General features: G+C 46.6%; 1 protein-coding gene and 1 long non-coding RNA gene across 6 annotated transcripts in view; both read right to left on the minus strand.

The window, feature by feature from the left end:
* LOC116983980 overlaps positions 1-4,801 on the minus strand; it is a 21,367-nt gene extending 16,566 nt beyond the window's left edge. The window contains exon 1 of the long non-coding RNA XR_004414855.1: positions 4,785-4,801. This is a non-coding gene — a long non-coding RNA (uncharacterized LOC116983980). The remainder of the gene's footprint in view (positions 1-4,784) is intronic.
* Positions 4,802-5,071: 270 nt separating this feature from the next.
* syt1 (synaptotagmin 1) overlaps positions 5,072-12,696 on the minus strand; it is a 227,332-nt gene continuing 219,707 nt past the window's right edge. For all 5 annotated transcript variants that reach the window (XM_033037960.1, XM_033037955.1, XM_033037956.1 and 2 more), the window contains 2 exons: positions 8,251-8,384; positions 5,072-7,544 (listed from right to left, as the gene is read on the minus strand). In XM_033037960.1, the coding sequence (XP_032893851.1) occupies positions 7,338-7,544; positions 8,251-8,384 (341 nt within the window). In that variant the 3' untranslated portion in view covers positions 5,072-7,337. The remainder of the gene's footprint in view (positions 7,545-8,250; positions 8,385-12,696) is intronic.

Genomic DNA, 12,696 nt, shown 5'->3' on the forward strand with positions numbered 1-12,696 from the left:
ATTCATTTGCTTTCTTCATGTGTTCTGCTAATGTGAATCCCAGCATTCTTGGTTCAGGCACACCTATTCGTTATCTCACTTGTATGGGCAATCCTATTGAAAGATCCAGTGTTTTCAGTCACCTGAAACGGCTTAACTCTGACATAGTATTTTTGCAGGAGACTCATCTTAGACTTAAAGATCATCATAGGCTGCAGTCCTCTTGGATAGGTCAGGTCTACCACTCCAATTTCAATTCTAAAGCTAGAGGGGTTGCTATTTTAATTAATAAAATAATTCAGTTTTTATCTACTGATGTTATTGCTGATAAAAATGGTTGATATCTTATAGTTGCAGGTACATTTATGCAAGCAAAGGTGTTGTTAGTAAATGTCTATGCACCTAACTTTGATGATACTGAATTCTCTAATAGATTACTTAGTAATATATCTCATTTAAATACCCATTTGTTAATATTTGGAGGTGATCTGAATTATGTGTTTGACCCAAAGCTAGAATGTTCTAGTCCCCGTACTTTATCCCAATCAGCTGTGCCTAAATCTTTTTCTTATTTTATGACCCAGAGTGGTTTGGTTGACCCTTGGAGACTTCGTAACCCCTCAACCAAAAAGTTATCTTTCTTTTCTCAGGTACATCAATCATATTCAAGAATAGATTAATTCTTTATAGATATAAGTCTCAACTCATGTGTTGTTTCCTCGGATTATTCAAGTATTCTACTATCTGATCATACGCCATTATTTCTAGATATTCAGTTATCCATACAGAAATCTACCCCCCTTTGGAGATTCAACTCATTATTGTTGGCTGATAAAACATTTTATGAATTTGTTTCAAACTCAATTGATGAGTTTCTCTTATGAATGAATCTACATCTTTTTCATTAATTTGGGAGTCGCTGAAAGCTTTTCTTAGAGGGCAGATTATTTCATATTCCTCCTATTCTAATAAAAAACACAATGCCGGGCTTACTGAGTTTACATCTGCTATTAATAGCCTCGATCAAGAATGTTCATCCGATCCTTCTCCAGAACGATTTAAGAAGCATCTTAATCTTCAGGCGGAGTTTGATCTTATTTCTAATAGAAGTGCTGAGCGACTGTTGTTACAAACTCGTGGTACTTATTATGAACATGGTGATAAAGAAAATCGATTACTAGCACACCAATTATAACGTCAGTTCACCTCACGTCTTATATCTCAAATTAATAATGTTTCTAACACGACTGTCACGGATCCTGTGGAAATTAATGCCACGTTCGAATCATTTTATTCTTCCCTATACAAATCAGAATTCCCTGCTGACACTACGAAAATAAATCAGTTCCTGGCCAATCTTGAGAATCTTACCATTGATTCTGACCGTGCAAAAGAATTGGATGCTCCACTTTCCCTTGAAGAACTATGTCTTGCAATTACAGCAATGTAATCTAACAAAGCTCCAGGTCCTGATGGATTTCCAATGGGGTTTCTAAGAAATGTATTGATAAAATTGGCACCTCTATTTTTTTTGATGTTCAATGATTCTTTGGAAAATGGTTTGTTACCTCCCACGCTGACTCAAGCTTCGATAGTTCTTCCTTTAAAGAAAGATAAAGAGCCCACTTCCTGTGGTTCTTATAGATCTCTGTCTTTACTGAATGCTGATGTCAAAGTTTTAGCCAAAATTATTGCTCTCCGTCTAGAGAGAGTTTTGTCTAGTATTATTTCTAAGGAACAGAATGGCTTTATTAAGGGACGCCATTTATTTTTCAACACTCGTACTCTTTTAAATATTATTCATTCAACACATTCTAATAATTTACCTGAGATTGTAATCTCATTAGATGCTGAGAAGGCGTTCGATAGGGGTGAGTGGGGGGGGTACCTATTTGCGGTATTGAAGAAATTGGGTTTTGGAGATAAACCAATAAATGTGTAGGTAACGGGGAGATATTTTGGTGATATATTGTTGTTGATTTTTTTAGTTATTTTAGTTTTGAACAATGAAGGGAAGAGATTGAACTTTTTCTCGCCTTCCATCACAGTGAGGAATGTGGAGGAGTCACTGTGGTGGATGTTTATGTTAAAATGTTTTTTTGTGTGTTCTGTTGCTTTTTATTGGTATGACTATATGACAAATCAAATTCCTCGTATGTTGCAAAACATACTTGGCCAATAAAATATGATTATGATTATGATATTATCACGTGTACCAAGGTACAGTGAAAAGCTTTTTTGTTGCATACTATCCAGTCAATGGAAAGGCTGTACATGATTACAATCAAACCGTCCACAGTATATAGATACCGGATAAAGGGAATAATGTTTAGTACAAGATAAGGTCCAGTAAAATCCGATTAGAGATAGTCCGAGGGTCTCCAATGAAGTAGGTGGTAGGTCAGGACCGCTCTCTAGTTGGTGATAGTTTGGTTCAGTTGCCTGATAACAGCTTTGAAGAAACTGTCCCTGAATGTGGAGGTGAGTGTTTTCACATTTCTGTACCTCCTGCCTGATGGGAGAGGGGAGAAGAGGGAGTGAACGAGGTGAGACTGGTTTGATTATGCTGGTGGCCTTGCTGAGGCAGCGTTAAGTGTAGATGGAGTCAATGGAAGGGAGGTTGGTTTGTGTGACCCCTTCAGACTAGGGATTCAAGGACAGTTTACATCTAGAAACATGAAGCTCTCGACAATTTCCACTTTGGCGCCATTGATTGAACTGACTTCCACGGAGATACTTCAAGAACAATCTCTTTATTTATTTACTGACTGCACAAGACGTGGCTTTTGACTGTATGGCCAGCCACTTGCTTCCCATGTGTATTTAACAAATTCGGAGTGCCCTGACATTGGTGAAAACACCTTGCTTTGAGAGCAGGCAGGGACTTTAAACAGTGGGCTCATAGCGTCTGTCAGTGTAGCGAACCATACTGTCCTTTGAATCATCATTAGCAGGATGAATCTCCTCCACTTGGATGCAAATAAGGACATGATTTTATATAACGGTACTATAATTCACAGGATTGGGGCATTGTGTGTGGAGTGAACGGTCGTCTCTGGAACATCTTGTGTATTTTTTAATCACCTCAAGAAAGATGATGGTTGTAGAGGTCCACGCATTGTGTAAACACTCCGTTTATAATTAACTGACACAGCTCCGTCGCTCACGCGCACATCGAGTTAATATTTAACTATAACCGTGCTGTTGCTCGTGAGCATCGCGAGTTAATCTCCAAGCGCCAAATCCTTTGTTCTCTAACAACACGACGGCCCGCTCCCTTGACCGCGTGATTGGTCAGCCCAGATCACGCCCGGTCCACGCTCGCCGGGGAACCTGACAGGTCCTGCTTCGGGGCAGTGCGTATATGCCCACAGGATCCACGGCAACTCGTCCATCCATGCCTTTAGGGATGCCTTCAGGTGACGGTGAAAACGCTCCACTAGGCCGTTGGCTTGTGGGTGATTGGCAGTAGTGTGGTTCAGCTGGGCGCCAAGCAGCCGGGCCATTGCTGACCACAACTCGGAGGTGAACTGCACACCTCTGTTGGAGACGTCCACCGGCACACCAAAGCGGGCGATAGGTGGACAGCGTGGGCACGTGCACATGTCACAGTGGAGGTATCCGAGAGCGGGATGGCTTCCGGCCATCTCGTGAATCGGTCCACGATGGTGAGAAGGTGGGTGACACCTCTGGATGGGTCATTGATGTCGACGTGGATGTGGTGGAAACGCCCGTGAGTCAGGGTGAAATTCCTTGATGTGTCGCTGAATCTTTGAGGTTTGACAGGGGATGCACGGCCTGGCCCAGTTGCCGACCTGCTTGCACAACATGTGTCACATTAACTTGGCTGCCACCAGTGCCGTTGTTGCTCAGATAGAAGGGTGAGCCAAACCATGAACCATGTTGAATATCCGGCGGCGCCAGGCTGCAGGGATGATGGGTCTTGGCTCTCCGGTAGACACGTCGCAGAGGAGAGTGGTGTCAGCGGGCCCGAATCACACATCCTCCAACAACAGGCCTGAGATGGCGGTGCGGTACTCGAGCATCTCCTCATCCTCTCGCTGGGTGGCTGCCACGGCCGTGTAGTCGACACCTGGGGCCAAAACGTGGATGGCATTGATGGCGGTGCGGGACAACGTATCTGCGACCCGGTTGCTCTTGCCAGCGATGTGTTGGACGCAAATCGAAACTCCTGCCCTCTAGGAAGTAGCGGAAATGCCGAATGGCCAGGTAGCGCGCAAGGAGCTCAATAGACAATAGGTGCAGTAGGCCATTCGGCCCCTCGAGCCAGCACCGCCATTCAACGTGATCATGGCTGATCATCCACAATCAGTACCCCGTTCCTGCCTTCTCCCCATATCCCTTGACTCCGCTAATTTAAGAGCCCTGTCTAGCTCTCTCCTGAAAACATCCAGAGAACCAGCTTCCACCGCCCTCTGAGGCAGAAAATCCCAGTCGAAAGCGCTGTACTTCTGCTCGGGGGGGGTCTCAGGTGACGACTGAAAAGGCGAGGGGTTGCCAGCTTCCATCGATCACTTGGCACCAAAATGGCTCAGCCTGCCATAAGGTGCTCGTTCCTGAAAATGGTTGTGTAAAAGGCCAACTTTATTCATTGTTTCAAACATTCATCAACCTCTCATTGGTGAGGGCCTTTGATGCTTCAGTGAGCAGGATTGTCACAGTTCCTATTTCTTTGTGCAGCTGTGCATATGGCAATCAACTCGACCTGACTAGACTTAACGACAGGAAGCAGAGTCTACACTGGAGAAGGGTCTGAAGAAGGGTCTCCACCCATATTCCTTTACTCCAGAGATGCTGCCTGACCCACGGAGTTACTCCAGCTTTTTGTGTCTATCTTCGGTGTAAACCAGCATCTGCAGTTCCTTCGTAGACTGCACTGGACATGGATAAGTTGGGCCGAAGGGCCTGTTTCTGTGCAGTATGACTTTATGACAGTGTTGCGTAGCAGGGTCAATTTAGTACACGACAAGGTAGATTTAAGGGTCGATTTAGTACTTGACTTAAGGTAGCTAAGCTATTGCAACATATATATTCCCAGACATTCTGTGATATCAAATCATCACACTCTCCGTTAAATCAGTAATCAACTTTTAATATTTTGTATAAACAAACAGTAAGGAACACATATAATTATACAGTCATTTAAAACATCAATTGGAAATAAAACGATTTATCCAACACCAGTGTACTATCAAGTGATGTAAACATCAAGCACTCCGCACAGCCCTCCACCACTACACAGTGAACTGAAACCGGAGACAAGAGTTAGGGATAGGGAATTAAAATCACCTCACTGAAAGGAATATTAAAGTTTTCACAGCGTTCACCTCACGAGCAACACATCAACTGAAGACAGCAATATTTCTAGGGCTCTCGCAGCAAAGGTCCTTGCCACGTGAAAAATACTCAAGCAGGCAAGGAAAGAGGTTACAGAATCCATACATAAAGGCAGCAAGCATCACTCGACCGCTTCGGATGCTGACTCTTTCACACGTGGTTGTCCTATAGATTAGCAGAAAACTGTGGTGCTCTGTCTTGTAATAGACGCAGACAGTACCAACTAAAGTAGAAAGGAAAGTGGCACCTCTCGGCTATGGCTGTGCTTATGTTGTGACGATTGTAATTCTCTTTTTGGCAGTGTTTCATATATATATATATATATCTCTATTTATCTACCTACGATCGGTAAATTAAAGAAGCCTGTTACCGCTTTCCTGGCAGTTACTGGTTGAGACAGTGTGCTGGCCATGTGACTGTGTTCAAACAGTGTTTCGTTTTGCAACACAGTGGCAGCTAAATCCTGAGCGAAGTGTGCACTAGACGTCTTTATAAGCTAGAGCCTGCTCTTGGTTAAAGGGCAGAACCATTGAGAAAGGATAGCTTTGTGATGACTTTGTTGCTCGTGTGTGTGCGTGTGCCTGAGTGTGCATGACTGCTCGTGTGTGTGCGTACGAGTGTGCACAAGTATATGCATGTGTTTATGCCTGAGTGTGCGTGCAAGTGCGTATGTGGGTGTGTGCAGGTGTATGCGTGTGTTTGTGAGTGAGTGCGTGCGTTAGTGCGTGAGTGTGTATGCGCGCGCGCATATGTATGTGTGAGCATGAATGCGCGTGCATGTGTGCATGAGTATGGTTGTGTGCGTAAGTGCAGAAATATGTTTGCGTGTGCGTGCATGTGTGATTGTGCGCATGAGTGTGTGCGTTAGTGTGTTTGTGTGTGTGTGCATGAGTGTGCATGATTGTGCATGATTGTGTGCGTGAGTGTGTGAGCCTGAGTGTGTGTGTGTATGCGTGAGTGTGTGAGCCTGAGTGTGTGTGTGTATGCGTGAGTGTGTGTGCCTGAGTGTGTGTGTGTGTGTATGTGTGTGCGTGCGCGTGCACATGCGCACCCTCACGCGAATCTTGATTGCACAGTGCTTGTAAATGAAGTTGTGTTCATCTCATCTGCAGCTTCCCTTGGGAATGGGACACAGCTCTCTTGGGTTGGTCCTTGGAGTGTTTTACAGAGCTGTGTGTAACCTGACAGGGCAGCAGAAAGGAATGATTCATTGGGCAGGAAACTAAAACAATCCCACACGCTTAAATCAGAATTACTATCGAGTAAACGTGTAGCTATCCACTTTCCTAAGCACACAGGCAGTCACAGTGATACACAGAACAGTCCCTTAGACTCTAATGGAATGACTAATAGCTTTATAATATTGCCACTGACTACATTGTAACATGAAAAACATTGAGCAAGTCCTCCCAAAATCGGTGCCAACACAGTGTTGGGACGAGACCAACTGTTTCAGATATACATTTTTGTGTGATCATCTTACTTATCATTACTAAGGTCTATCCCCGCCTTGCTTTCACAAGAAGGAAACAGTGGAATGCAGGAGAAATATGTATCCATATTATATAGCATCACACTTCCAATTGTTAAGTCAATTTATATAATTTAAAATAGAACATCGTATTAAAAACAATACACTGAATAAGAAATGCTAACAACAAACACACAGACTAGAAATAATCTTTTCGTTGGATGGGCGCGTATCTATGTACAACTGTGAGATACACAATTTGAATCATGCTCTATCTACACAGATCATATTGCTTAAAAGGATGGTGAGGGTGGATAGCGTCAATGAGCTGAGATGTCTGAAAAGAACCAGGGTGCGGGATAATGAGGAGAGGGGGGGATGGAGGGAGGGAGGGAGATGGGATGGGATGGGGTGGATGAGGTTGGGGATTGAGGTATCCACACCACACATGAGCAGGGGGGTGGGGGGTGGGGGGGGGGGGGTGGGGGGGGGGGGAAGGGGGGTGGGGGGGGGACGTTGAAAAGGCGTCTCATTTCTTCATTCCCAGAGTGACGTCCACATCCTCCTCGAGCTGCAGGGTGTGCCACTGGGCGATGGGTCGCCGCGGGTTGGCCAGCATGTCCGACCAGTGGCGCAGTTCCGCGGCCGTGCTGTTGTAGCCCACAAACACTTTGCCGATGGCGTCGTTCTTGCCGATCTTGTCGTAATCCAGCACGGTGACCACCACCTGGACTTTCTGTACCGCGGGGGGGGGGAGGGGGTTAAGGGAGAGAAGGTGAATGAAGGAATACCTTATTATTGCATGTGACAAGTCACAGTGAAATCCGTTGCCTGCACACCCGAGATACAGTATGTAAATAGTCGCACATAAAGGGCGCTTACAGAGTTACAAAGTATCCGCACCCCAGGTCCCCCTTTGTTCTCCTCCCTCCCCTTCCTCACGGAGGTCCCCCCCACGCCGGGTGTTGATATTAGATTCATCGAGTCACACAACAGGTTCTACGGCCAGACTCATCCAAAATACCCCATCTAAGATCATAAGGTTTGGAGCAGCACGGTGGCCTCGCAGCGGTACTGCAGCTGCCTTGCAGCGCCAGACACCCGGGTTCCATCCTGACTATGGGCGCTGTCTGTGTGGAGGTTGCACGTTCTCCCCGTGACCGTGTGGGTTTTCTCCGGGTGCTCCAGTTTCCTCCCCACTCCAAAGACGTGCAGGTGTGTAGGTTAGTGGGCCCTCTGTAAATTGCCCCTAGTGTGTAGGGAATGGATGCAACAGTGGGATAATGTAGAACTAGTGTGAACGGGTGATCGATGGCCAGTATGGGCTCAATGGGCCGAAGGGGTCTGTTTCCACGCTGTATCTCTAAAACTCTAAATCTCCAGGACTTTGATGTCCTTCCAACACCTTGCCTTAAGCTGGGAACAAGCATGGTGGACCTTACCTGTATCTGCTCAAACGGCACTTCAAAGCTGAAGGACTCATTGTAGTATGGGTTCAGAGTGTTTTTCTTAATAGTAGTCTTCTTTTTCTTCAGTCTCTTGCCGTTCTGCATCAGATGAATCTTCACATAGGGATCTGGAAATGCAATAATGCCAGAGATCAAATCACCCTGAGAACTTTAATGTACAGAGGGATCTTGTGGTGCAAGTCCATAACTCCCCAAAAGTGGTGATACATATAGACAGGACGGTGGAGAAGGCACATGGCTGGCTTGCCTTCATCGGTCAGGCATTGAATATGAAAGTTGGGCAGTCAGTTGCAGTTTCAACACACTTTAGAGTTTGCTATTTTGTAAACACATCTTCATCCCTGGCAATATAGAATGAGGCTCTTCAGCCCTGTGTGCTGTGCTATCTCTTTGACAGTTTTTGAAATTTGTCCTCCACTGCTATTCTTCTTCTGATACTCTCCAAATGTTCACACCACAGCCACTACACTAAACGTTCAAGTTGTGGCTATAAAATGCCACTCCACTTCACATTTTACAAGGATGTTGACTTTAAAAGAATGTTGTCAGGCCTCGAGGGCCTAAGCTACAGGGAAGAGGTTGGGAAGGCTAGGACTTTATTCCTTGGAGATCAGCAAGATGAGAAGTGATCTTATAGAGGTGTATAAAATAATGAGAGGAATAGACAGGGTTGATGCACACAGTCTTTTACCGAGAGCAGGTGAATCAAAAACCTGAGGACATGGGCTTAAGGTGAGAGGGGGAAAAGTGAATAGGAACCTGAGAGGTAACTTTTTCACTCAGAGGGTGGTGGGTGAATGGAAAGAGCTGTCAGGGGAACTAGTCGAGGTAGAAGCTATAACATAATTTAAAATACATTTGGACAGGTACGTGGATAGGAAAGGTTTAGAGGGATATGGGCCTAATGTGGGCAGCTGGGACTAGTGTAGATGGGACATGTTGGTCGGTGTGGGCAAGTTGGGTTGAAGGGCCTATTTCGGTGCTGTATAACAATTACATATCTCTTTCAACTGTAACTGCAGGACCCCTCCAAGTCTCACCTTTCCAGGGTCCAACACTCTCCTGCCCCGTGAGGCAGCTACTACTGCACCACTGCGCTGAATTGTTTAGGCTTTTCCTCATTAGGAAGCAGATTTCCTGCTTATTTAATCCAATCCATTAATTCTATGCAATTAAATTATCTCTTAATCTTCCCTACTTATGGGACAAGTCTAGACTATAAGAGTTTAAGAACGTTTGACATGGGAGCAGAAATCATCCATGTCCCCCACAGCACCAGAGACCAGGTTCGACTGACCTCGGACGCTGTCTGTGTGGAGTTTGCATGTTCTCCCTGAGGTTTCCTCCGGGTGCTCCGGTTTCCTACTGAATCCCAAAGATGGGTGTGTTTGGGATTCTGTTTGGAAGTGTAGGTTAATTGGCCCTCTGTAACTTATCCCTGGTGTGTAGGGAGTGGATGAGAGAGTGGGATAACATAGAACTAGTGTGACAGGATGATCAATGTTCGGCGTGGACGCGATGGGCCAAAGGGCAGTTTCTGAGCTATCTAAAGCGTTAAGAGCTGGTTTTGATTCCGTGCTTTCCACACCTTGTCATCATAGTTTAGTGCACTGACGGTGTTCTCCAAACTAAACTCAAAGTTCCTTGTTTCTGCAATGCACCCTCTGGTTGTGACTGGTGTGATGTTGTCCCTTCCAGATCGTGCTGTGAAAGCAGGTAAGGGAGGACCACTCTTTGAATTTGAGGAGCTTGTTCTTTTATTCATATTGTCGATCCCTTCCCTCCCCCCACCCCCCCCGAGCACTTTGTGATTGCAAACAACTCCAGTGCTAGAACTGCAGTTATTTTGTCAACATTTCCCTCCCTCCCCTGCCAGAGTTGTCTGCCCCGTTCTACCTTCCAGCGCCAAACACTTCTATTAGTTGGTGTTTTTATTTAGCCGGCGGGATTGCTTGTGAGTAGAAACAGTCCTGCAAAGCACAACCTACATCGGCAGGCAACAAATACCAATTTGAAGAAACCTTTGGTGATATTGATTTAAAAAATTGCGATAGCCACCACAGGAAAATAACAACTAGAAGTCTAATATCCAACCAATTGCCTCGAGATGTTAGAGCTCAGTGGCGGCACTATTTACGGATAAATCTCATCTGATTTTAAATAGAATCGACGAGTTTGCAGACACAAATTGCTGCCTATGTTTGATCTTCCTTCTTTATGCTGTAAATTGGTACATAACGAGTTGGCAAGTTGAGTTTATTGTCACGTATACTGAGGTACAGTGACAAAATGGGTTTTTGTTGCCTGCTGACCAGTCCGTAGAAAGACAGTTCATGGTTACAATCAAGCCGTCCACAGTGTACGGATACAGGATAAAGGGAATAACGTGAATAATATTTAGTGCAAGATAAAGTCCAGTAAAGTCTGATCAAAGACAGTCCAAGAGTCTCCAATGAGGTAGATGGTAGTTCAGGACTGTGCTCTAGTTGGGCGGCGCGACCGACATCGCAGCGACCTCTGCAGTCTGTCTGAGTATTTTTTATTTTTTTGTCCTGTTGAGGATTTAGTTTGTAGCGGGTTTTTAAATGTGTATATGTGGGGGGTGGGGGGAACTTTTAAATCTCTTCCCTGCATGGAGACCCGACCTTTTCCCTGCCGGGTCTCCGTTGCCGTTGGGGCCTAGTGCCGTGGAGCGGCCTCCAACCGGAACAACCTGGAGGCTCAAGTCACGGAGCCTGTGGATCTGCGGAGCTGCGGAGCCTGTGGATCTGCGGAGCTGCGGAGCTGCGGACCTACCGACCTACCATCGCAGAGCTGGCCAGCTTCGGAGCGTGGAGAGCTGCGGTGGCGCGCTGCTGCGACCCGACTCCGGTGGATGGTGACACCGGGATCTCGCGGGTCCCCGGTGGGAGACTGCTTTGCGGGGCACCGGCAACGGCGACTTCTCCCGCCCGAATTGCGGGGTTGAGAGTGACCTGGAGCGGGGCCTTACAACGCCCGGCGCGGTTTTAATTTGCCGCGGACTGCTAGCGCCCGCCGGGGGCTCCAACACCAAGACCCGGGGCAGGGCCTTACATCGCCCAGCGTGGCTTTGAGTGGCCGCGGACTTGCTAGCGCCCGCCGGGGGCTTTGGCCTCGACTTCGGGAGAGGAATGGAGAGCAGGAGAGAGACAAGACTTTGCCTTCCATCACAGTGAGGAGGAGACTCACTGTGATGGATGTTTGTGTAAATTGTGTTGGTGTGTGTCTTGGTTCTTTTCTTGTATGGCTGCAGAAACCAAATTTCGTTTGAACCTCATGTGAGGTTCAAATGACAAATAAAAGGTATTGTATTATTGTAGTTGCTGGTAGGATGGTTCAGTTGTCTGATACCAGCTGGGAAGAAACTGTCCCTGAATCTGGAGGTGTGCGTTTTCACAATTCTACAGTTCTTGCCTGATGGGAGAAAGGAGAAGAGGGAATGGCTGGGGTGCGACTCGTCTTTGATAATGCTGCTGGCCTTGCCGGGGCAGTGTGAGGCTGCATCAACAAGGCCAGCAGTAGAATCAATCAAGGACAAGTTGCACTTCACCCACTCCTTCTGCTTCCCTCTCCCATGAGAACATGTGACAATGTGGCAATGTGAACATGTGGCAAAAGCTAACACCAATATCAACACAAACACCAGCATGAAACACAACCTTGACAGAGCTCTGGCTGTTGATGGTGTGGCATCGGAGAAGATGCCAGGTCGATAATGACTACACCTATGGTAGGTGTGGTAGGGTGGTACGCATCTGGTACCACGCACTCGTGGTAGGGTAAACGCATCTGAAAAGGTTTATTTACAGCAAGGGAGGATGGCGAGGAGAAGATGCAGGTCCATGTGGGGATGCAATCCCTCTGAGGATGGGGTACTGGTGATCTCGGGCTTGTCCTGGCAGCTCAATCATGCCTCTCTTCCTTTCTTTTTCTCATCTGGCTGGGCTGGAACTGCCTTGTCTTTACAGAGTTGGGTTGACAGGTGCAGATGAGATCATCTAATCCTAGCCAGTTGGACACCGAGATAGTTCCTCTGGCTGTGGCCTCCGCTCATTCCAGAGCTCTGTCCAAGGTACTGACAGCCAGTCGCTGTCCGTGGTGCTGGTCTTTGACTCCTCCTGGCCCGTCTGCCAGTGACAGGGCAATGGAGTGGACCTCAGGGTGGTGCATCGCCACGGTGGTCAGGTCCACCCTGGGGTCCAACTCCTTGGTGAGGCAGCAGAGCGGGAGTCTCCAAAATATCCACACGATGACGCAAGGACAATGGAGAAACTGGGATTGTTCTGCCCGGAGCCGGGAAGCTCCAGAAAAGATTTAGTACTGTTCCAAATCAGAAAGAGTTGTTGATAGATTAGAGGAATTGTTTCCACTGAAAAAAGGGATGCAAAATGCTTGAGT

Source organism: Amblyraja radiata, chromosome 19 (assembly GCF_010909765.2).
Source record: "Amblyraja radiata isolate CabotCenter1 chromosome 19, sAmbRad1.1.pri, whole genome shotgun sequence".
NCBI lineage: Eukaryota > Metazoa > Chordata > Chondrichthyes > Rajiformes > Rajidae > Amblyraja > Amblyraja radiata.